Source organism: Excalfactoria chinensis, chromosome 2, assembly GCF_039878825.1.
Source record: "Excalfactoria chinensis isolate bCotChi1 chromosome 2, bCotChi1.hap2, whole genome shotgun sequence".
Taxonomy (NCBI): domain Eukaryota; kingdom Metazoa; phylum Chordata; class Aves; order Galliformes; family Phasianidae; genus Excalfactoria; species Excalfactoria chinensis.
In genome coordinates, this window is record NC_092826.1 from 57,509,951 (window position 1) to 57,532,619 (window position 22,669).

Sequence of the window (22,669 nt, forward strand, 5' to 3'; positions counted from 1 at the left end):
TCTTCATGACCACAAGTTCTGCTTTCTCCTCTCCTTGCTGCAAAGGCTTAGCAGAGGCATATCATTGAAAGGGTACCTCTTCCTCCCAACAGCTTCTTCTCAGTTCTTTTCATTCACAGAGATGGTCAGCATCTGCACGTGTGTGATTGGCACTGTGGCTCAGCTCTGCCAGGACACACTTGTGCTGTTCTCAGTCACTGTGGGTGCTGGTCAATGTGCTGGTGATAACCATTTGCTTTGTGCTCAATGTCACAGTCTCTCTTCCCTTTCTCTTCTTACTGAAAGCTTCTTGTCCTATTAGATGGTTAGATTTTCTCAGCTGAGATCGTCAGTTTGTTTCACAGTTCAGCATACTTGGACAACTTCTTTGGAATGAACTTTTTGTTAGAAGATGTGGACTGCCTCAGTGGGCAGCGGGTATGGCTTGGAGAGGAGAAGACACAGCACTCAGTGGATAAAGCTATGGTGCAGGAAATTCCCCTGCAAGCTCATCAAACTGGTTTACAGTAGTGGCAACCTGTGGGTCTTGGGCAAACTGAAGCACAAACAGCTCAATGTCTTATGTGCCAGCAACATAGAAACTGCTCTCTGTGCCAGCTCCCACACTCACTTCCAGGGACTGGTTGTATGGTCCCGTGCAACAATTCATCCTTGTTACTGCAGAGCAGAATTTGGTTGGTTTTGTTCAGGAAGCAAAGAAAGAAATGCTGGCTTTACGGCTTTAGGTACAAGTGCCACTTTATTGTAATAGGATTGTATGAAAAGCAAAGTAAAAAACGTATGGCGTGAATGCTGTGTCTCTATTGAGACCTGATTTATGTAGTTTGAAAATCAGCTTTTACGCAAGCACAACAAGCATGGCTACTTTCAGCTTAAAGTAAGGGTTAGAATTTCCATTTGCCTCAAAACAACTCCTTGAAGAATCTTCCTGCCTGATGTTTTCCTTGAAGGAGAGCTAAGTGAGCTTTTCCATGGAACTTGCATTGTTTTAAATCCTATCCGCTTGGCACCTAATTACCATTTGCATCAAACTCACATTTGTTTGGTTTTACTCACTTACTGAATCATTTCCTTGAGTTTTCAGGAAGACTCCATTCTGTTGCAGTCTTTTTACATCATTCCCTGTAACTTCCAGCAAAAGGATACTTTGTTCGGTACAGATGCAGCCCATGCATTTGCCATACTGCTCTGATATAGACCAGTTGTGAGTTTATGTGACAAATGGGGTTTAATGATTTCTATTCCATATCAGTCTTGAGCATTTTTACATTATGAGCTCCTCAGTCTAATTTTCCTTACTGGAATTCTTCTTTCTTTTTAATTGTTTTTTATTTTTTCTGTACTAGATTGTTTCCTTACTTTGGCTGGTTTGTCAGATGTAAAGGGCAAGTAATAATATCCTATGCTCCTAAACTTCTACTTAACTAGAGTCGTTGCTTTCCAGTGGTTGAACATCCTTTTGGTGTTGTGAGAATGGCTGAGTGGAGAGATTTACTCCAAAAAAAAAGAGAACTCATTATGTACAAAGAGTATTCCTTTATTGTTGATTGTATTGTTTGTTGGATGTGTGCTCTTTCTCATAGAGAAAAGTCATTTATTGATCCCCAGTCACCAAAATCTCCCCCATGTCTCTGAAAGTACTTGTGTTGCTGAGAGGCCACGTACAAATCTGTATAATTTTGAATGAAAAAGTGAGAATTACATTTCCATTGGCACATGCCTTGAACATTTTTTCTTTCATTCTGTCTGTTGATGTTGTCATGTTAAATTGAAGTGAAGGCTTGCAAAGGTAGCATTTTTTTTTTTTTTTTCCAAATCTGATTTGATTTAAGAGGTTTTTGCTTGGCAGCAAGGTCAGTAATCACGTGCATAAGACATCAATCTTTTTTGACTAATTCCTAAACATAATGTTTATTTTTGAACTATTCACAGCGCTAAATTAAGATTGCATTTATAAAAAGAGAACACTCAAATTATGTTGTAATTTAACCCTTCGAGCACCATGTGAAATACTAATGTTCAAAATTAAGATTGCAATTGAAAAATGTAGCCAATGAACAGAGTGTGAAAATGCAGCAGAAAAGAGCTACAAGTGACCTGATGTACTCTGATTCTCCACTGGAGCACTATTGAAGCTAGATAAAATTACGATCCTTGCATTTAGTTTGGTAGAAGTTAAAACCACTAAAACACACATATTTTCCTTGTCTATCATTTCCCAAACTTGATATAATTTTCCCCCTCATTTCACGGTGTGAACTGGTGTTATGAGAGTGAGATGGATACCAGCAAACACAGTACTGAGTGCCCTGGTCAAATCCAGTTCAGCTGCAGCCCTGGGCTGCTGTACACCATCAGATCATGGGTTTGTCCAGTTTACATCTTCAGTGGCTTATTTTTGGATAAAGCACTTGACCACTGCTGGGCCCAGCAATGGCTGTCTGCTGTGGATATCAACTTTCTCAACCTTGCCACAAATGCCTTGATGCTTTGGTGTGGAACATTCCTTATTGTTGTGCTGGTCACCCCAAAAAGGTTGTGAGATAAGCACAGAAGAGGCTGCTTAGAGAAGCTGTGATGCTCCATCCCTGGAGACACTCAAGGTTGGGCTGGATGGGGCTATGGACAGACTGAGCTGGTGGGGGGCAGCCCTGCCAATGGCAGGGAGTGGAGCTGGGTCAACTGTAAGGTCCCTTCCAACCCCAAATATTCTATGATTCTGTGATTCCATGGTTCCACTATTCCGTGATTGTATGATGATTCACTATTTTGCCTGTACAACTTTAATCTGCCTCCTTTCTCACTGTTGATAGATTTCACCTTGCACATTTTTGCAGTAGGTTTTCTGTGGAATCTGGTCCACACTGGGGTGCAGGAGTAGGAGTAGGAGTGTTCGGTTTTGAAATGTGAATAACACCATTCTATATGTTTTGAGAGGAGTATCAGTGTTCTTAAGAGAGAAACCAAAACTTTACCTTTGTTATTAGTGATACGGAAAAGTGAATTTGAGGATGTTCACAAGATCTTTGAGTGTGGCAAAATAATGTGTCTTCATGTTCCTTCCCATGTTCTTTTAATCATGTCTGAAGAAAGGCTCTTTTCTTAATTATCTCCTGACCTACAGGTTAATTCCGAGTCATAAAATGGAGGGCACTGAGATGCTTTGAATGAATACACTGGGTATTGAATGGGTTCATGCATTACTCATGGCAATTTTCCTGTACTGTTCTGACACTAATTCATGCATCACAGATGAAGAAGCATTTTTCCTGGTGTTCTCTAAGACACAATGATAGCATCCATTCCTCTAAGGTTGGAAGGCCCTAACTAAGAGATGCCATCTCTTCATTCGTTTTCCATTGGGCAGATATGAGAAGAGAGGCCAATGTCTATGTCTCTGTGCAATGCAAAATGGTAAATTTCAGAATATCTTCTAAGCAGGGGGTAAAGCCTTAACAAATTTGCACAGGAACTTGATGGACTACGCCTGCTATCAACTGATGGCAAAAAGCATCTCAGTCTGTGGTTGCACTACCTGGAGGTAAAACAGGTAATCGAAAATGTCATTCTCTTCTCCACCACAGAAGGCCTGCAGCTGGAAATGAAAAATCAAATCCTTCAAAGAGGCACAGGGACCGCCTAAATGCAGAGCTAGACCATCTGGCCAGCCTCCTGCCTTTCCCACCCGACATAATATCCAAGCTGGACAAGCTGTCTGTGCTGCGCCTCAGTGTCAGCTACCTGCGAGTCAAAAGTTTCTTTCAAGGTAGGTCTCTTTAAGATAGAAGTATCTCTTTAAAATTCTCCCTCTTACTTATGACTGCTTTCTACAAGTTGTGAGTAAATGTGACATGTGGTGTTACATTGGTGAAGTAAGAAAAGAAATGTCTAACCTCTATTATTGAACACACTTCTTTTGCACATGAGATATTGATTTGGAAATGTTCTGCATTTCCTTGTATGCTCTTTGTGTAGTTTTTACCAAACCTCAATGCACTGTAGGAAACAGGAAAACATAACCTAAAATACTTAAACCTGCAAAGAGGCTTGGGGGAAATGTAAAGTTGTAATACCTGTAGTTATGTTGTGCTCTCTTTTCAAAGCTATTATTGTTCATGTTTGCAGTGTCTGTTTAAACACAACGTGAAAGTAAAGCAACTACTGTACCACCTGTATTTACTGTAAGCCCAACAGGAAATAGGCTTGCTTGAAAGGTCAAAGGGATCGCTTTCGTTTGGGATACGTGTGATCTGAAGTTTTAAGTGTTGACTAAAGCTATAATAGGCTACGCTTTGTTTTTGTAGCTGTCTGGCACACCATACAATGAAAGCCAAATGTGCATGTTCAGATGTATGTAATAAGAATTCTTCCATATCTGCAGACAGTTTTCATTTCTTCCGTTACTGTAGTGTTCACAAGAGCAAAACCTGGATTAGGGATACAGCAGTGAAAATCCTCTCAAAATTGTTAAGTAAAAGAAAAGCAAAAGCCTTTTTGGTGGAGTATAATCCACCAAAACTTAAAGACGGACTGCAGAGATGAACAGCAGTATTTTTAATGTTATTTTCATTTGCTACTCTTTCCTACTCCTTCCTTATCTATTCCTTATTATATACCATGTATACGAGGTATCCCTGTTATGCAGGGATATATTCTGTTATGCAGAATGTTATGTATTTGGTGGCCTCTTGCTCTTTTTACATTTTAATATAAAAATAATGCCAGATTGCATGATATCTTGCAAGCTGACATCATGTTACAGATGGTGATGTTGGTGATAGCAGGAACCTCCCATGTCAACGGTGGCAGCTGGCTGCCCAGCCTTCGTCATCCAGGAGTTTACAGAGAGCCTCTCTTTCCCTCTGAACACATACCTGGGTGTCACTGCCCCTTCCTCTGAACCATGGTTTCATTTCCCATGGATTCACAAGGAAGAGGCTGTCTTCAGCTGCTTTTACTGCTCTTCTGCCTGAGTTTCTAAGACAGATTGTCCCCCTTTTCTTTTTGAAGTGATGGGATAAAAGTAAGACAAGTAAAGCAAGACTTCATTGCTTTGCAGTGTTCCATGTTTCAAGAGATTTTGTTTAAAATTAACTAATTGGACACATAGTTTGTGTTCCTTTCATTCTTATTTTTAAATGTTTACATCGTGAAACTAAGGTTACAGAAAGCATTGTTTATAGTAAAGGAAGGAAACTACATGCCATTTTAAGACAGAGAGCAGGCTGGAGGTTCAGGAGTGAAGGAGAGGTGAGCTCCTGAAACAGAGCTGGGAAAGAAATGGGTGCTAATATCTGCTAAGAGCAGGAGCTGTGGCCTTGGCTCAGTGTTACATCATGATCTACTTTTTCATGGTTGTGTTGTAGAGAAACAGGGTAGAACAGGATTTTTTAACCAAACCTTTGCTAAGAGGTCATCTGAAAAAGCAAAGAAATATTATCTTTGGTGCTTGGATCTTTATTGTGATGCAAAAGCGTAGAGGAGCAGGAATGGTTTATTTGTGGCTTTTAAAATCTAAGGATGGTACTGAGTTGAGAGTTGTTATAAATGCTGTGAGGATAGAGAACAGATTGATGGTATGCAGAGATATTATAACATTGGATAAATACATATATGTATATCTCTGGAAAAATGGGCCTAGAAAATCTGTACTAATTCACTCAGGGATAATTAATCCAAAAGAACTGGTGTTTGGCACAAGAGAGTAACCTGGAAAATAGAACATAAAAACAATAATTGAGGAAGGATAGTGGTCAGCAAATTGTTCCATGCTTGTAATATGATATGTTGACATAAACAAGAAAGCCAAGTGTGGATTTTGGTCTGTTTGCCCACAGGCAGCATGTCGCTAAACAGGAAGGTTATAATCCCTCTCTGCATGAGACCAGCATGACTCCATCTGGAATACAGCTTTTTATTGTGGGCATCTCCTGGTCACATGGGCATTAGTACACATAAAGGGGTTTGGAATAAACACAGGCAAGTAGTGACTGAAAAGCTGGATGGACAGAAAAAAAGAGTAAAGTTAGCTTGAATGCCCACAGTTTATATCCCGTGGCTGTTTATCTTCAAGGGGGAGAAGGGTGGCTGTAAGAAGAGAAGGAATTGGTTAGGGCATTTTAGAGTGGTACAATGAAAGACCTGAGAAATGATGATGAGCGTGTAGAAATTTGGCTCGAGTATCAAGTAAAACATACCAGTGACAAGTTCTGTTCAGCTATCCAGTATTCCTGAAATCAGCGTGGTGGAGATTCAGGACATTCAAAATTGTTGTCACAACATGGGCATGTTCATCCCTTATTTAGAATGCTTCTCTTTGAATTTGAAGGAAGTGAATCTTAAATTCCATGTTTTTAAAGTGTTTATAAGAATGGTGTTTACAGTTAAAAAAACCAACACACAAAACAACAGCAACATAACCTAACATTTGAGCTATTTGACACAAAACTTCACATAGAACATTGCATGTTCAACCTATAACAGTTCAGCGATTCCTCTGACAATTATTATTGCAGACCTTCAGCAGTCCCAGCAGTTTCCACACGTACTCATTGACTTGCCACTAGGTGTCCTTTCAGTAGCTATGCTGGAATCCACCCTGTGCAGCGTAAATGGTACAATTTATGGAGATCAATAACAGCCAATCAGGGGTCATGGAGTGACCTCACCATATTGATTTTGCCTTTCAAAGAATTAGAAATTAGGAGATAGCGAATATTCACAAGTCACCTGCTCTCTTCTTGGTGACCATTACAGGTTAATAACTTGAAGCCAGTTCATTTCAGTTAAGTTATGCCAGTGAAAATTCTGGCTCCTTTCCGAAATTTAGATCTGGTTCTTAGCACAGATTTTCCTAGTAGTCAATTTAACAGTCACTGTGGTGGATTCCCTCTCTCATTCTTAGAAACATTTTCATTTGGCTTGAGAACAATTCCTCTGTCTTCTTGGCTTGCAATACTCAGATCTCTGTAATCAGTCGGCAGTGGCACTATTAATAGTCCCACTCCCCCAAGCTATGTGCATTTAGTCATTTTGCATCTTCCTGATAAGCACTTCAAAATGGCCTGAAGCCATAACCTTAAAATCTCACCAGATCTCTTGTATAAGGCAGCGCAGATCTGAACCGGTGCTTAGACTGAGAGGCATCAGCAGCTACAGGAAGCTGTGCTGGTCATTGGCCTGACAAAAATTTGTCTTGGCTGGGGCTGCTGTGGGAATGGAGTGGCACTTAATGTCTGCAATCACTTGAGCTCTCTGGACCTCTGACTTGGACATATTCCATCCTGGTTCAATGTATTCTGCCTTCCTTTACCACTCTTGATGATAAACCCTTCAGTAGCTGTTACTTCTCAAATTTTACCGTGGTGGAAAAATGGTGGTCTTGTTCCACTTTAAGTCTTGATCTCTTTTGTGTTGAAATTGTTTCTTTCTAATACAGCTTTTAATTTTGCAAATCAATATAAAAAGAATAGCACCTTGTTCTTTTAGCATCTCAAGTCTGTTCTAAGAGGCAGTTAAGCTTATGAGTAAAGAAAATACAGTGTACGTAGACCAATAGGCAAAATAAGAATACAAGTAGAATCATTCTATGTTTCTATGAATTAGAACTGGAATTTAAATTTTCTATTTTTTTTCAGTTCTTAGTGTAATCAATCTAGTATTGGTATTTCATTCAGACTTTCCTTCAGCATGCCATTCAACAGAATCATAGAACTGCTGGAGTTGGAAGGGACTTTTAATGGCCACCTAGTCCCACTCCCCTGCAATGAACCAGGGACACCTACAGCTCAATCACATTGCTCAGAGCCCCATCCAGCATGAGTATCTGACCTTGAGTATCTTCAAGGTTGAGGTATCCACCACCTCTCTGGGCCACCTGTGCCAGTACCTCATCACCCTTATTGTAAGAAACTTCTTTCTTAGTGTTAATACTTCTAATCATAAGCATTTCTAACAAATGGTAGCTAATGTTACCGAGTGCAGTCTTAGTATGGATGGACCTTTATAGGGGTGATTCTTCGGGTATTCAAGAGGTGAGGACATTTTAAATAGTTTGCTGCATAATTTAGATAAAGAGTAATTAAATCCAATAGTTTACCTTATTTTGCCCATCTGAACATCTTATGCATGTGTTTTGCCTGTTGATACACACACACGCTCATATGCTGAAAGATAAATGTGCACACACAGACAAAGATAGTGGCATCTCAACAAACATCTCCCTCGTGGCATTATTTTTACTTTCTGTGTTTATTTTCTTCCAGAATTTGCTGCTTTCTTTGTGTTTTTCCCTTCTTATCATGATTTCTCATAAATTTACAGCTAACAGTTCTGAGAATGCTCTGCTCACTTACAGAACGTGCTGCAATGAATTTTGCAAGACATGATCAACTTGCAAGCACTCAGTTCATCCATCAAGGTGCTAACCTTGCTGCTAATACTAGCAGTATCTGCTTGACCTTTAATGGTGGAAGCAGGACAGGCAGTAAACACATAAAACATTTTTGTGTATTATCTACTAGTGAGCAATTGTCTGAATTTCTAGTTCTGAGTAGCGGAAACCACTTCCCAGTCTTTTTGTATCATTTAAGAACTTCCAACATGCATTTTATAACCTCATCTTTTTGGTCTTTCAGGCATTGGCTTTTCTGTTTTTCTTTCTGTGTGATCATGCTCTATTTTATTCATTTCAAAATACATTTTATGAGCCCCTAGTCCTTAAAGAACTCAGGATTTTAGTATGGTCTTTTACTGTATTTCCTACTCTTCACTAACATGGAGATACTTCATACTTATTCCTTACATTTTAGTTTGCTGAAAGACCTTCTAACTTACTTTTCTTAGGTATCTGATCTATGAGATTCTACCTTCCATTTCTCCAGGTATACCTAAGTGTTTCTGCTCCAGAGCTGGTGTCTTGATTTTGTGGTTCTTTGGATTTCTGCTGCTGCAAGAGTCTTGGGTCTAGGATTTCCTAGTCCCTTTCACCTTTCACCTTCTTACCTGTTTCTCTCTTTCAATTAAATCTTTTTTAAAGAGTTTATTTATTTATTTATTCATTCATTTTTCCAGTTCTGGCACATTCTGTGTGGTTTCTGTCTTTCTTCTGACTTAACATTATATTACCAGGTCATTTCCTTTTACTCATTTATGTGTTTGGTGTGATCCAATTCCCAATGATGTTTATCTCTAATGGAAATTGGATTTATTTCTTTTAAGAAGAAAGCAACAAAGGATTCCTCCCAGCTGGCCTGATTTTTAGTATCCTCAATTACTTGCAATCTGTTCCAGCTTTCATCTCTTCCTCCAGTATGTGTCTACTTCTTACTACATTTATTTGGATTCCTTAGGTTTACTAATTAGATTCTTTACATCAGGCTGTCCTAAGAGCAGACCTTAAGTCTTTATGTTAGTGTAGTACTTAGTGCAACAGTCCTCAATCCATTGCTGGCAGATTACTTCTGATGAGATGTGACTCCAGGAACACTCAGAAAGTTATAAAAGTAAAACTTGAGATGGGTAGGGAAGCAAAGAATGATCTGGCTTTCAGTGCATTATCCACATAGTAATACTATTCAGCACTACTTTATGAGTGCTGCTTGGCTGAAGAAAAGCTCCTCTTCTGACGATCCACTGCTAAGCAAGGAGAGAGATTATCAGGCTTCCAGTTTCTTCCCATTGTCCCTCCTTAATGTTTCTGTTTATCCTAGAGGTGGTTTCTTTTTTTTATTCTTTCCCTTCCCAAAATCTCTCAGCTAAAGATTTATTTCTGGTCTGGATTGCCAAGCTTTATTCATTTGGTATGTTTTTTAGATTTTATTTTGTATCACCAAGGAAGATTTTCCTGTAACAAGATTTAAATGGTTTTGAAGCTCAGCTCATAAGTTTGAGTGTATTGCTAAAATTATTGCCTCTACTGAATACATTTCTTATGGAAAAAAATCTTCTTTCTTTATTAGCTAGCTGGAGTAGCCTGAAGCCTTCTCTTAAATCATAGCCTTAGTGAATCTCGGAATCACAGCATGGCTGCAGCTGGCAGGGCCCTCTGGAACTATCTGGTCCTCTGCTCCAGCAGAGCCAGTTGAAGCAGGATGCCCAAGCTCATGTTCAGGTGGCTTTTGGAGCTCTCCAAGGAGGAAACTTGGCAGTTTCTGGGCAGCCTTTGACAGTACTTGGTCATCCATATGGCTCAGAAGTGCTTCCTAGTGTTCAGATGGAATCTCCCATGTTCCAGTTTGTGTCCATTGCCTCTGTTCCTGACACTGGGCACTGCTGAAGAGTGCAGTCCACTGTCTTTTCACCCTCCCTGCAGGTTTATATACATGATGCTAAGATCCCTCATGAGCCTCTTCTCTAGACCAAAGAATTCCATCTCTCTCAGCCTTTTATCATACAAGTGATGCCCCAGTCTCTGGACTGTGGCCATTCACTGGACTTTTCTGGTCTTTTGTACTGAATATATTTAGAACAGATGCAGTAAAAGAATAAAAGAGGTGAAATTTAGATAAATGTAATAAAAGATTCCATGTTGAGGACAGGATAAAATGCCCTACACCAGCATTTGTGGAATCATGCCTTCTTGACTCCGTCTCTTCACTCCCACCAGTCTTTTCCTATTATGATTCATGTTAAATTCCAGAATTAACGAGAGGCTTTCGGATTATCGTTAAGCCTTTAGTTTTTGACAAAACTTATACTTTGAGTTGCAAGTCTAGGATTTCAGTTATGGTTCTCTGCTTAGCTAGGGATGAATGTGATACCATGTGTCAAGAGGTCTCCAAAATATTTGTATAGTTTAACATTTACAAGTTTGTTTTTTAAAGACACACTCTACTGATTTAAAGCACTTACAGCGCTGTCCTCTGAAACTGAATTCCTGAATGATTTCTTTACTGCGAGGACTTAACTTTTTGAACACATTCAAAATATCCTTAGGATGTCTGTTGCTGTAGTCCAAAGACCTATCTTATTAGATTATCTGTAATATTTAAGTTGTATAGGTTATTTTTGGCAGCACATCTAACTTCTTGCACTGAAAAAGAGCCTCCCTGGCCAAGGATGGTAACTGATAAGGTTATTCTGGTGACTGTAGTACTCAATCATCATATTCAAATGACCAATAGATTCAGAATATTTCAGCAGAAAGGGATGTCTGATGAAAGAAAGGCATTTCCCACTCTCTTCTGCTCTAGAATTTTACCATTTTCATAATGAGATAGGAATTGAAATAAGGAAAGAGTATTCTGCTGCGTAAGTGGTGCATAAGTAAATCTTTGAAGGAAGACCTACTTCTGAAAGTCGTCCAATCGATAGCTAAAATGCTACCTTGGTGAAATCTTAGTAGAAGTGTCAAGACACTAAGAAGGCTGGCTGCGTATACATTCCTGTACATGTGTTCTTAGATAACCTGAAGAAGACCTCTCTGACCCTTGGAAGACCCTTTGCTTACTTTTGGAAGAGGACTTTATCTCATCTTTTTGCCGTTGTTTTTAAGAGTCTGAAGGTTTTAATACCTCTTCTTGCTAGTTGGCTTTCTCTTTAATTTCCTGCAAATGAGATAGGTTTTGGAGGAGAACAGAGTGGATTGTTTAAGCAGGATTTAATTTGGAATAAGCCTATGTTCAGGAAGAACAAGAGGACTCTTTAAGCTGCTTGAATTCCTATCACCTTTGAAGGTCAAGTGACGAGTTAGTGCAACAGCATGTTAAAAGTCACGTTCTCAGGCTAACTCTAAATTACATACCTATTTTTTAGTATAATGGCAAGTAAAGAACATTGTTAATAAATAATTGTAAGATCTTTTCTGGTGCTCCTTTGGTGTCTGTGTGTCATGTGTTGTAGATTTTCTATATTGTCAAACGTCTGAAGCTCAGAGCTGTTGGGCTGTGTTAATCATCTCGCAAACAGGGCTGGACTTTATAGACATCATGCTATCTTTAGGAAATACAACAAGGTTGCTTGTGTAGAACTTCCTTTAGCAGTTCTGGATCTATATCTACCACCTTTCTACTGCTGAATGCCATTCAAGTGGATATTGCAGTGAGCCTCAGTTTATCTGCTGATACTGGTAAGACTAATGATAAAACCAGGAAACTGGAAATGAAAAGTGACAGGAGAGGCATCTTTGACTGTGAGATTTAGCTTAAGGGTATTTGGCACTAGAACAGTTCCACTGTTTCTAGCAGTAGAGGAAGTACACTTGGAACAAGACAACATGGTCACTGAAGCACAGAGTAGCTGGTTTTATAGGTGTTCCCACAAACCACAGCTGCTATATTGGCCCATTGTGAGGGGAAATCCCCCAGGTATTGAGCTGTTAAGCACAGGTCTTTATCTTCCTCCAGCTTGGTTAGTCATTTTTAATCACTCTGAGGTGATAGGCTTTTATGCTTGGTTCCATTTGGTTAGTTCACACTATGAATCTCACATAGCATTGGTATAAATAAATGCATGCATATGACCGGGATAAAAATGGGCACATCTAAACCAGTAGACCGATATATGTGTATTGTATTCAGAAATTTGATCTTGCTTGAGCACTGTTCTTGCTTAATCTGGTCTCTGCAGTTAAGAGCTTCCTTGGCCCAGCCTGGAACCAGCCATTGAAATACACTTTTAGCATCCTGTGGATCAAATTCTTTTATCCTACACTATAATGAATGGACTTCCTGTCACCTCATTTTCTTCAGTTAAATTGTGTTTTGAAGACTAAGAACTTAGTGTAAGTTCAGTTCTACTGAAGCCCGGGTTTTCTTTCAATTGGATTCTTCCAATCTTTTGGAAACAAGATTGGGCTTTATTAAAAGAGGGTACTTTCAGTCCAGAAGGTGCTAGCAATTGCAGTGGTAGAAGGTAACAATAATTTTGCCCTCATTGGTGCTGCAGTGGATGGGAGGTAGGAAAGCATTCCCTTGGGCACGAACTTTGGCTTGCTTTACGCTTGTTCTCAGTTTCATGAGTGATTACTGTTTCTGAGAGGAAACGTGTTTCTTTACTGTCAAGAAAATGATTTACTTTGTTTCTAATTTTAATGTTTTAAAGGAAAGACAATACCTCTTGTCCAACTGAATGTGGAATTCATCTTGGCATAATATAATTGCAAAAAGCTTTGAAGATGAATAGGACAAATAGTTTTAGGCTAGAGAACAGTGTGGAAGACTGCCTTCCTGGTTTTTCTCCTCACACTGCTACTGCATCACTTTTGGCTTATAGTACAAGGTGAAGCTCTCTGCAGAAAACTCTGAAATAATACAGATGTCAGAGCTGGTCCTTCAGCAAGAAGCAGAGTGGCTTTGGAGATACATGCACATGAATTAACTTTCCTGACAGGTACAGCTTACTCCCAATACCTGCGTTACCATCCCATAGCTACACTTTTTTCAAATGCTGTGTGCCCACACCCTTAAATCTAGCTTACAGATCCTTGTGCTACACTCTGTGCATGTCTGGTGCAGATATATTCTCTCTGGTTCTTGCCTGATCAGATAACTTCACTCTTTTGTGTCTGTATAGATATATTGGCTATGCCAAGACAGAGTTCAAGATGACACCTGTGATGCATGCAAATGAAAAGCTGGAAGCGTATGCTCAGACCAAGCTAGAATTCACGTTCCACTGCATATAGGTTCTCTCTCTGCTTTAGTATTCCTTGTCATTTATCACATTATTAAGCAAAATACAGTGAACTGTCATAAGACCATTTGCTAGATATTTGTGGATAAAGGTGGGTGAGAACTGTGTCTCGGCTATTGTCATAACTGCTTTGGAGACCACTCTTCAAAAGTAGCATAAAGTATATTCAGAAATTATTTCTAATGAGACTTCTGAGAAGGCAAATCCATGAATATCTTGAATTACGATCCTGCCACTCGAATGTAGATGTGAAACAGTGTTTCCTTCCTCAGACTTTTAAAAAAATATTGCATTTCAAAATTGTCATTCAGTTTCTTGACTTTTTAATCCCTTTAAACAGTCAGTTCTAAATGTTGTCTTATATGTCTCACTAGCAATTCATGGTGGCTGATTGCTGAGACCCTGAGGAGTTCATGAGGTGCAATCTCAGTATGTAGAGGTAGGCATAGTAGCAGAGAAAATGTGGAGGATGCATAATATGTCAAGAGTAGACAAAAGGGTAGCTTTAAGCTGTACTTATCAACACTTTTCCCTATCTTTTCAGCTGGACTTCATACCTAATAAAGAACAAGTTATATGTGAAGAGACATTTACTGATGGTCTTAAACTTGGGAGGTTAGGGAGATAAGGAAGGTAGAGCTTTGGCAAGAGGGAATAAGACAAAGATTAATAGCTAATTCCTTAACTGGCTTCCATCTTCTACTTATTAGGTTTTCAAATAAATGCTACGTTGCATCTCCCCCTTAACCACACACAGATATGTCTTATGACCTACTTCCAAGAGCTTTATTTAAAGAAACTTCTTTCTTTTTCTGCTCCCCCAAATCCTGATAGTTCTTAGGCTGTTGAAGATTTGAGACATTGTCTGTCATGTACATCAGTATTTTCCCTTTGGGTTTTTGTTGTTGTTGTCTGTATCTGCTGTTTTCTGACTTACACGAGGTAGGTGCATGCTTTGTCAGTGAGTGAATGGCTTTTTATTCTGTGGTGCTAAATGTATTTCCATCTACTGGACTGACTCAAGCCAAAGACAAGAGGGTACCAAGACATGGAAGAAAGAAAGGCTAAGTGCTCTTAGTAGTTTTTTTGTTTGTTTGTTTGTTTTATTTTTTCTTTGTTTTTTCTTTTTTTTTTCTTTTGGTAATAAATTCTGTCTTTTCAAGATTTTATTTAGTCTCTGATAAATTCAATTTAAGTTTTGTTAACCGATAGTATTTTATTGACTTTTTTGAAGGTAATAAGGGTATATGTTTTTATTTGTATTCTGTGCTTGGAGTTTAAAATGAGCAAATGAGATTAAATTTAGCACTAGCAATAAGCAAAACACCTCACCAGAATTTAGGTAGATAGCCCTGGTTAACCCAATTACTACTTTAGAACATGTGTGTCAATGACTGACAACTCTAATGTCATGTAATGCTCAGTGGTGTTGTCTCTGACTAGCAGTTTGAGACATTTGCTCAGTGTTGACATGGAAGGAAGGCTGTTTTTCTCAGGATTACCTTAGAAATTGATTTTGTACATTCTTACTAGTCTCCACTAGTCTTGGAGATGACTCCAGTTTCATCAGTTCACGCCTTTCAGTCTTCTTCGTATGATTTCCAAAACACTCTGCTATATCTTTGAGGGCTTCCCATGGGCAAGTTTGGTTCTTCCTTTCTTTTTTACTAAATCTCTGTCCATATGGTGGCTGGCACTATGACTGGTCAAACACCTGCTGTCAGAAACCCCTGAGCTGGCTGCTCCCAAAGCAATGAGAGTGTCCATGAGACCAATCAGGACAGGGACTGTCAGCTACTCAGTGTCCACCAGTCCAGACAGGAGCAGAGCAGCCAGGAGGAGGGCAGCCAGCCACAGCCACAGGCACCAGCCACCTCCTTGAGGATGGGCTTAGGCTAGGACATTAGCCCACAGGTCAGAACCCAGGGGTCAGTGGTACCCATGACTGGGCCCAAGCACTGCTGAGAGGTGGTGAGGACTGGAGCTCAAGTCCAGCCTCCAGGGGGCATGCTGAGGGCCCCTGCAGCACCTTTTCATTGCCTTCTCTCCATCTTGACTCCATACCTTATAGACATCTTGCCCCCCTCGACCATCTCTGACCGTCACTTCATTTCTGAACACAGCAGAGAGTCTTGCCCAAATCTTGTGTTCTATTTGGTTTGTACCCTTGTATTACAGGTCTTCCTGATGTCATTGGTGCTCCACAGAAATCATAGCTTGTAACTTCTCTTTCTTGCCCATTTTTCTAATGAACAACATGCTCTTCTGCCTTTGTGGGCGTCTCTGTGTCCAGCTTTTTCCCATCAAGACCAGGTATTTGTCATAATCATTTCTCACTATGTAATAATCCTTGCCTATTACATGTAATTGTAATTAGCCATGCCTACCAAACAACCATCTGTCCTCTTTTTGTGTTTTTGATTCTGTCTCCGACAGCCATCCTTTACCTTCTTTGTGTTGCCCTTTAAGGATGAAATACCCTTGCTGAAATAATGCCTGGATTACTCACTAGTTCTTACAGCACAGCAGTCTTGCTATAAGCAAAGCTGCAGATGGCTGGTAGATTTATAGATGTATGAAAGTAAATAAATAAATTAATAGTTTAGTCAAACCCCAAAGTTAATATTTTATCACATGGTTTATATGGCTGTTTCTGTGTAAGACAGCTGTCTTTCCAGGCTGTGACTATATCTTATCTAGGTGCTTGGAAATCTTAAAACATTGGATGGGGCCTGGTTTGGACAAAGAATTTTCTATGTTTTTGAAAGAAAACAAATGTAGCAGTAACATATTTGTGCTCTGAACATTCACCACCATTAAAATAAATACTTTTTAGATAAGGCATAGCAGATTTTCCTTTATAAATACAGTATTAATTTGATTAGAATTTTAGTACAATCATGTAGGGAAGACAAGTGATGATGATTTAAAAATCTTTACACCTGTAGAAGTGGAAGCAGAATGCACATCAGTAAACTGAATTAAATGTTTCCTAAGAGAAGATGCAAATAGACTTTAGAACTTCCTTCAAAGAAGCTCGTAATTTCTTTCATGAAGGTTTGATGCTACATAACAGTCTTACCGAAAGTGGATCACATGGACTTACTGCGTCCCTAAGATTCCATTGAAATATCCTCAATGCATTCCCTTTTTAAATCTGTGGAACATATAAAATTGAAAGTATGTATTGGAAGTAAATCTCTGGCTGGAGCTTTTGTTATAATAAATAAGGTTTCAGCTATTCCCATTTACTGCTGAACCTGCAGTGAATTGGCTGCTTACATATTGGAAACAGATGAAAAAAGCTGAGAGAAGAGGACTGAAAGCAAGGAAAGATCCGATCTAAATCAAACCCCAATATATTTTAGTTTTTCTTTTTCTGATCCATTCATGACTTCATAATCACTTTACTAATTGTATACCTGCGGAACATATATGGCACTTATATTAACCTTAAATATTCCCCAAGGTTTCAGTATCTGTACCAGAAATGTTATCTTCCACGTGTCAGCATTATGTTGCATATCAGTGTTACTGAAAGCTTGTCACAAAGACTCAGTATTTTGTTCCATATAATTTTTTAAAATGATACTTTGCCATCAGATGGCCCCTATAAACCTTGTAAGGGGAAACAGCCCAATAAATAATATCTTATGAAAACATTTCTTCAGGGGACAGGCAATCTAACGTAGATAGATCTTGAACTGATGAATGTAAGGATTTATGTGGAAAATATGCCAATATGTTGCGATGATGGCTAAGACTATTGTGGAAAAAAAATGAACCTACGTTTCTTCTTTTTATGTCTTAATAAACATTGCTCCATGTAGAAAAAGCTTGTATATCTGAAAAAAAAAAATAGATTTGTTTGAGGAAATCAAAGATGTTTAAAATTATGGGAATTACTCTAATAGTTATCAAAGGCTCAGTCATGCAAAGTGCTTTAAAATAACTGTTCAGCAGGAACTGGATGTTTTCAACACTTCCTTGGAACCATCATCATAATAATATATTATAATAAACATTAGCAATATAGCTCTATATATCATTTCCAAGGAAGAGATCTTTCTTGTCAGTCAAATATATGCTTAATGAGATGGCAGAGAATATGAAGGTATTGCACAATGTGATATTCAGTCTTCATTCTTATTGATGCTAACAGGCATTTCAGAAATATTTAATAAATTTGGTAATAAGTACCATTTTGTTTTGGGGACAGCAATCCTACATTCATTCCTGAAAACCTATGGCTTGGAAAACAGAGGTAATGTCAATTCAAAGGTTTGATTTGCAATCTCACCTTTTAAGTATCACAGTGGTAATTGATAATGTCTTTAACAGCAGTAGTGTGACTCAGATAGTCATCTCTGGCAGAATGAGGCTAGGGGGGAGATTAGAACTTCAGTGGCGCTAAATTTCAGGAAGTCACTGGGTAAAGAGGTTGCTTTGTTGTTTCTCTATTTTTTCTCTCTAATCAGGTCAAGTCACCATGTCCAGACTGGGGTTGATGTGCTCACTTGAAATATTCTAGTTTCAGCGAATATTTCAGCTTCTGAATCTCCAAACAAAATATTCAACCAGCTTAATTTCACTTCAGGAAGCAAGGTGGAATGGGAAGTCTCCATTGCTTCCTTGATAAATGGTGTAGGTACAGCAGCAAGTCAGAAACATATTGAGGAAGATATTTAAGCTATATTCTCATCTATCCTGAAATGCCTGAGATGGAGACTGGGAAATGGAACAGAATTTTTCCAAGGATGAAGAAGACAGTGAGAAAGCCCATAACCTCCTTCCCATTGAGGCAATCTGCTGGGAAAGTCCAGCTGTAGACAAAATTTGGGCAAAAAGCTGATTCACAGAAAACAAAAGGTTTGTCTGGGAAGGAAACATAAAGACAGTTGGTCAAGTCTTTAATTCTTTGGTTTTTTACCCGATTGCCGTTAGTGGATGACGCAGTTCAGGCCTTCAGAATCTGGCTTGGTGTTTTGAAAATGCATTGCTGGAATTTAGATGTATTTTTGCAAATCAAAGGGTCACTGAGAACAGTGAGGCATTAAAGAGGTGAGCGAGCTCCTACCTTCACAACTTCAGTAATTCAGCTGGAGAAGGTTTTTTGCTAGTCAAATTGGGCACAAGCTAGCCATACTGCTGCTAGGTTGGCAAGCTGCTGGAGGGGAAGAACTCTGAAAAGTGATCTCAGATTAACGCAGAAGTAATAGGATACATGTGGTCAATTTCGGAGGATTTTATCAGTGTATTTTCATATCAAGCTTTTAATTAAAATGGCCTATTTTATCTTTCCTGTGTTAGGTTTTATTGCTTACCTTGGTGACTTTCCTTCCCTGTTTCACTGTCTGCAGTTTGTTTTCTTCTGAAATCTTCAAGAAGTATTTTCCACCTATTTAAACGTAGTATCCTTTCCTAGACATAAATCATCACACCTCTTTTTAAATGTTTCTTTTTTGTATCTTCCTCACCTGTAGATTTTTGTTTCCTCCATAGTTTTCTTTCCCCCTTTTCCTATAATTGCTACAGCATTTTCCTTCTCCGTTTTCCTTGCTTCTCTAAGCTCTGTTTCTTACATCTGCCCTCTGCCATTCCAACATTAGATCTCCATCTATTCTCTCAACTGACAGACTTGACTTTATTGGGAAAGCAGTGCTCTTTTCTTTTGCTAGTAATACATTGTTCTCATCTTCTGTTGGGTGAAAGAAGGACCAGGCAAACCTCTTTCCCATTCTTCCTCATGAGGGCCTCTTGCTGTATATGGTCCTGGTGTGGTGAGCTCAGATAGCCAGCTCATGCTTTCATCTCATAGGCTACAGGGGATGCACCTTTCATTCCCTCCCCTGCATAGAGCCCTACCACAGCGTCAAGATGACGAGAATCACTGCAGCAAAGGGACGAAGCCTTAGGGCGGGAGGGGGGAATAAATAATGATTGTTGTCAACCCTCCCTACTACATTAGGCTGCCAGATGATTGCTTATTCCTTGCTCCCACCCACACGCTTCATGCCACCACGAGCATTCTTGGTCCTTTGTGGCTCATGTTGTGGGCTAGTCAGCTGATGAGTCAGCTCTGCTAACCAGTGCTTTTCCAGCGCCCCATGCAGCGATAGCTTTGGTGCAAGAGTTTCCATCAGAAGGATTAGCTGCATGAAAGGGGGGTTGCAGGGGCACGCCAATCGGTTTGTTTGGAAGCTTACCGTTCTGTGACTAAAGAGCAGGTTTCCAGGGCTGCACAGTTCAGTTCATCTCATTCTCTTTGCATACACTCCAATTCAGGGAGTTCTGAAACTATGTCCTGTACGCCATCTGTTAGGATGGGAACGCGGAATTAATGGGAAATTCAAACTTTGAATAGGTCAGGAAATTCAAAGTTTTGTTCTCAGAGCAATTAACTACATGTTGGTCTCAGATGGTATTTTGGCTCATTGGGTTAAAGTACATAATGAATCTTGCACCACAGCTGAATTCCTGCACCACAGCTAAACTTAGCAGAGCAACTGCATGGGGGAAGAGATGATCAGCGCCCCCAAATACCTTTGTGCCTCCTTGATGCTGGACAGGCCTGGGCCTCCTTAGTGCTTCCCAGGGGTTTAAATGCCCTCAGGGACTGTCGCATTCAGTGTCTCATCATTAGTGGCAATTGTGGAACATCTGGGTGGTGGAAAATACACTAGACGTAAGAATGCGCCAGCTGTCCTGTTCCCAGCCTGCCCCCCAATCCAGCCTTGACTCCACCGACTCCCATCTGTGTCTCCTTGACAGTTGCAAAGCACTACAGTCAGTCACTCCAGCTTCTTCTCCTGTTTTATGCACCAAGCAAAGGCTGTGCAGTGCTAAGACACAGTGTATGCCCAGCCATGTGCAAAAGACTCAATCGCAGCAAAGTCCTAACTTGCCTTAAATTTCTTTCAGCAGCTGCACAATTTGTTGCCCTCTTGAATATGCCTACTACTGGGATACTGAGTATACTTTTCAGCAGTCCTATCTAAGGTAGAACTTCATTTATGTTGTCACAGAAGAACACCTTTATCTCCACAGTTAGAAAAAACAGATGTCTGAAAAGCACCGGGCTATGGGAGAAAGGTAGCTGTGCACCATATATGTATAGGATATCACGGCTGCAGGAGGGGGGCAAGTGTAGCAGCTCTCTCCTGAGCATGCTTGATGTAATTCTGGTAACTGAGTTACTCAGAAATCCCTGAACCTTGATTGTAATTACTGTAATTTCTCACAGTGCTTAAACTTATTTCTAATGAAAGAATATCTCTTAGTATCCATTTAAAGTCAATTTATGTATTAAAAAATGATTTGTATTACACTAATCTGAAATCGTTCGATTTTAGTTTATTAGCTGAAGTTTAAGGGAGTTGGATTACATTTCTCTGGATAATTTTTGAATGAAATAAATTTCAGAAAAGAACTAAAAAAGGGGAATTTAAAGACAGATTTGCAGGTATTTCAAGACACTGTCTTCATGTTCTCTTATGTGTAGAGGTGATGTACAGATCTTTGGCTGTTGGATGCAACTTTTCAGAGCTACAAAGGAAACAAGGGAAGGTTGCAGTAAATATTTGAAAATTGACGTAACAGAGGTTGTTGTTTCTCCTGATTTTACTGCACTAAATTACTGACCAGTTCCTTCTCTAGAATCATAGATCCAATTAAATTTGGGGACATGCATTAGATTCCTTCTTACATCTCCTTGGAAATTAGAGCAATTTCCACTCTGCAATTGAACGTGAGAGGTCATGTTCTTGAAAAAAGATTGAAAATATTTTATTTTCATACAGTGAGGAATCATAAAAGAACTGTCAATAGCACAAAACTGTTTGGTATCAGCTCTGCAGCAGGTTGCCATACAGTGCGGCACTAAGCAGCAAGAATTCTAGTAGCTGTTTTCCCTGAAATACCCGTACAGATGCTCACTGCTGCTTTTGTGAAGGATTTCTTTGCCATCTGCCTCCAAAAGAACAGTATAATTTGTTTGTAAAGGTAAAGTAAAACAGCAGTATTCTCATGTATCTCTTTCCATAGCTACAAATGAAAAATTGCTGTGTTACTTAGATACTTAATATTATTATCCAGGGCTATTTCATCTTGCATTAACTTGTGGTTTAGCCAGATTTTACAAAGAGGGACAAAGTCACATCTCTTTCTTTAGGTGTAAGTTCACCTCATATGATTTTCCTTTCCATGGGAAACTGTAATACTGAATTAGAACGAATCAGTAACACAAGATTTAGGGCAACCTCTTCAAAAGTTTCAGAAAGTTTTGAAGCCATAGTCTGTCTTCAGAAATGCCTTCAGCATTGTCTGCACCGATCCTGTTACCCTTGAGGTCACTCTTGAGGCTGTCAACACCCTGCATTTATAGATCTCACCACCTTCAGCAGCACTTTGTCCAAGCCTAGAAGCTGTGATGACACACACCTGAGCCTACCTCACACCCTGACTTTCCTCTCATGGAGTGCCCCATCCTCTTGACAGTAGGGTCCAGAAGCAGCAGTCCCACTGTTCCCTGACCAGTTTCCAGCCTAATTTCTACCTGTAAGCATAGGCAAGGCCTGGAGCAGAGGTGAAGATGATTTTGAGGAGGCATATCAAAGCCACACCATAAGGTCATCATTTATGTAATCTGCAAACTCTAGTGCCGATGGGAGGGAACTTCTCCCAGTGCTGAATGAAGATGCATATCAGGGTCAAGCCTGAATCTCTCTGGGAGAAGCAAAGGTCCATACACCAGCCCATCTCTACAGTCCCTGAAGCTGTAGAACTCGTACGTATATCTGAACAGGCTTTAATCTGACGTGGCTAATTATAGCAATGAGCTTGTAGTGCAGCGTGCACACGACTCATCCCAGCCCATACATGAGTTCCTCGTGGGCTCAGCGCCGTGCCCTCATTGCTATTGTTACTTATTTAAGCTGGATTACAAAGCTGGTTTGGGCAAGCCCGTGCTATCTGTAGATGAAATGTGTACGTATACTAATCCTCACAGAAGTCAGTAAGAGATACGTCCAACTTCATT

General features: G+C 39.7%; 1 protein-coding gene across 1 annotated transcript in view; it reads left to right on the forward strand.

Moving 5' to 3' along the window:
• Window positions 1-22,669, forward strand: part of AHRR (aryl hydrocarbon receptor repressor) — a 79,520-nt gene that overhangs the window by 20,002 nt on the left and 36,849 nt on the right. Inside the window, exon 3 of the mRNA XM_072329751.1 lies at window positions 3,585-3,766. Coding sequence (XP_072185852.1) covers window positions 3,585-3,766 — 182 coding nt within the window. The remainder of the gene's footprint in view (window positions 1-3,584; window positions 3,767-22,669) is intronic.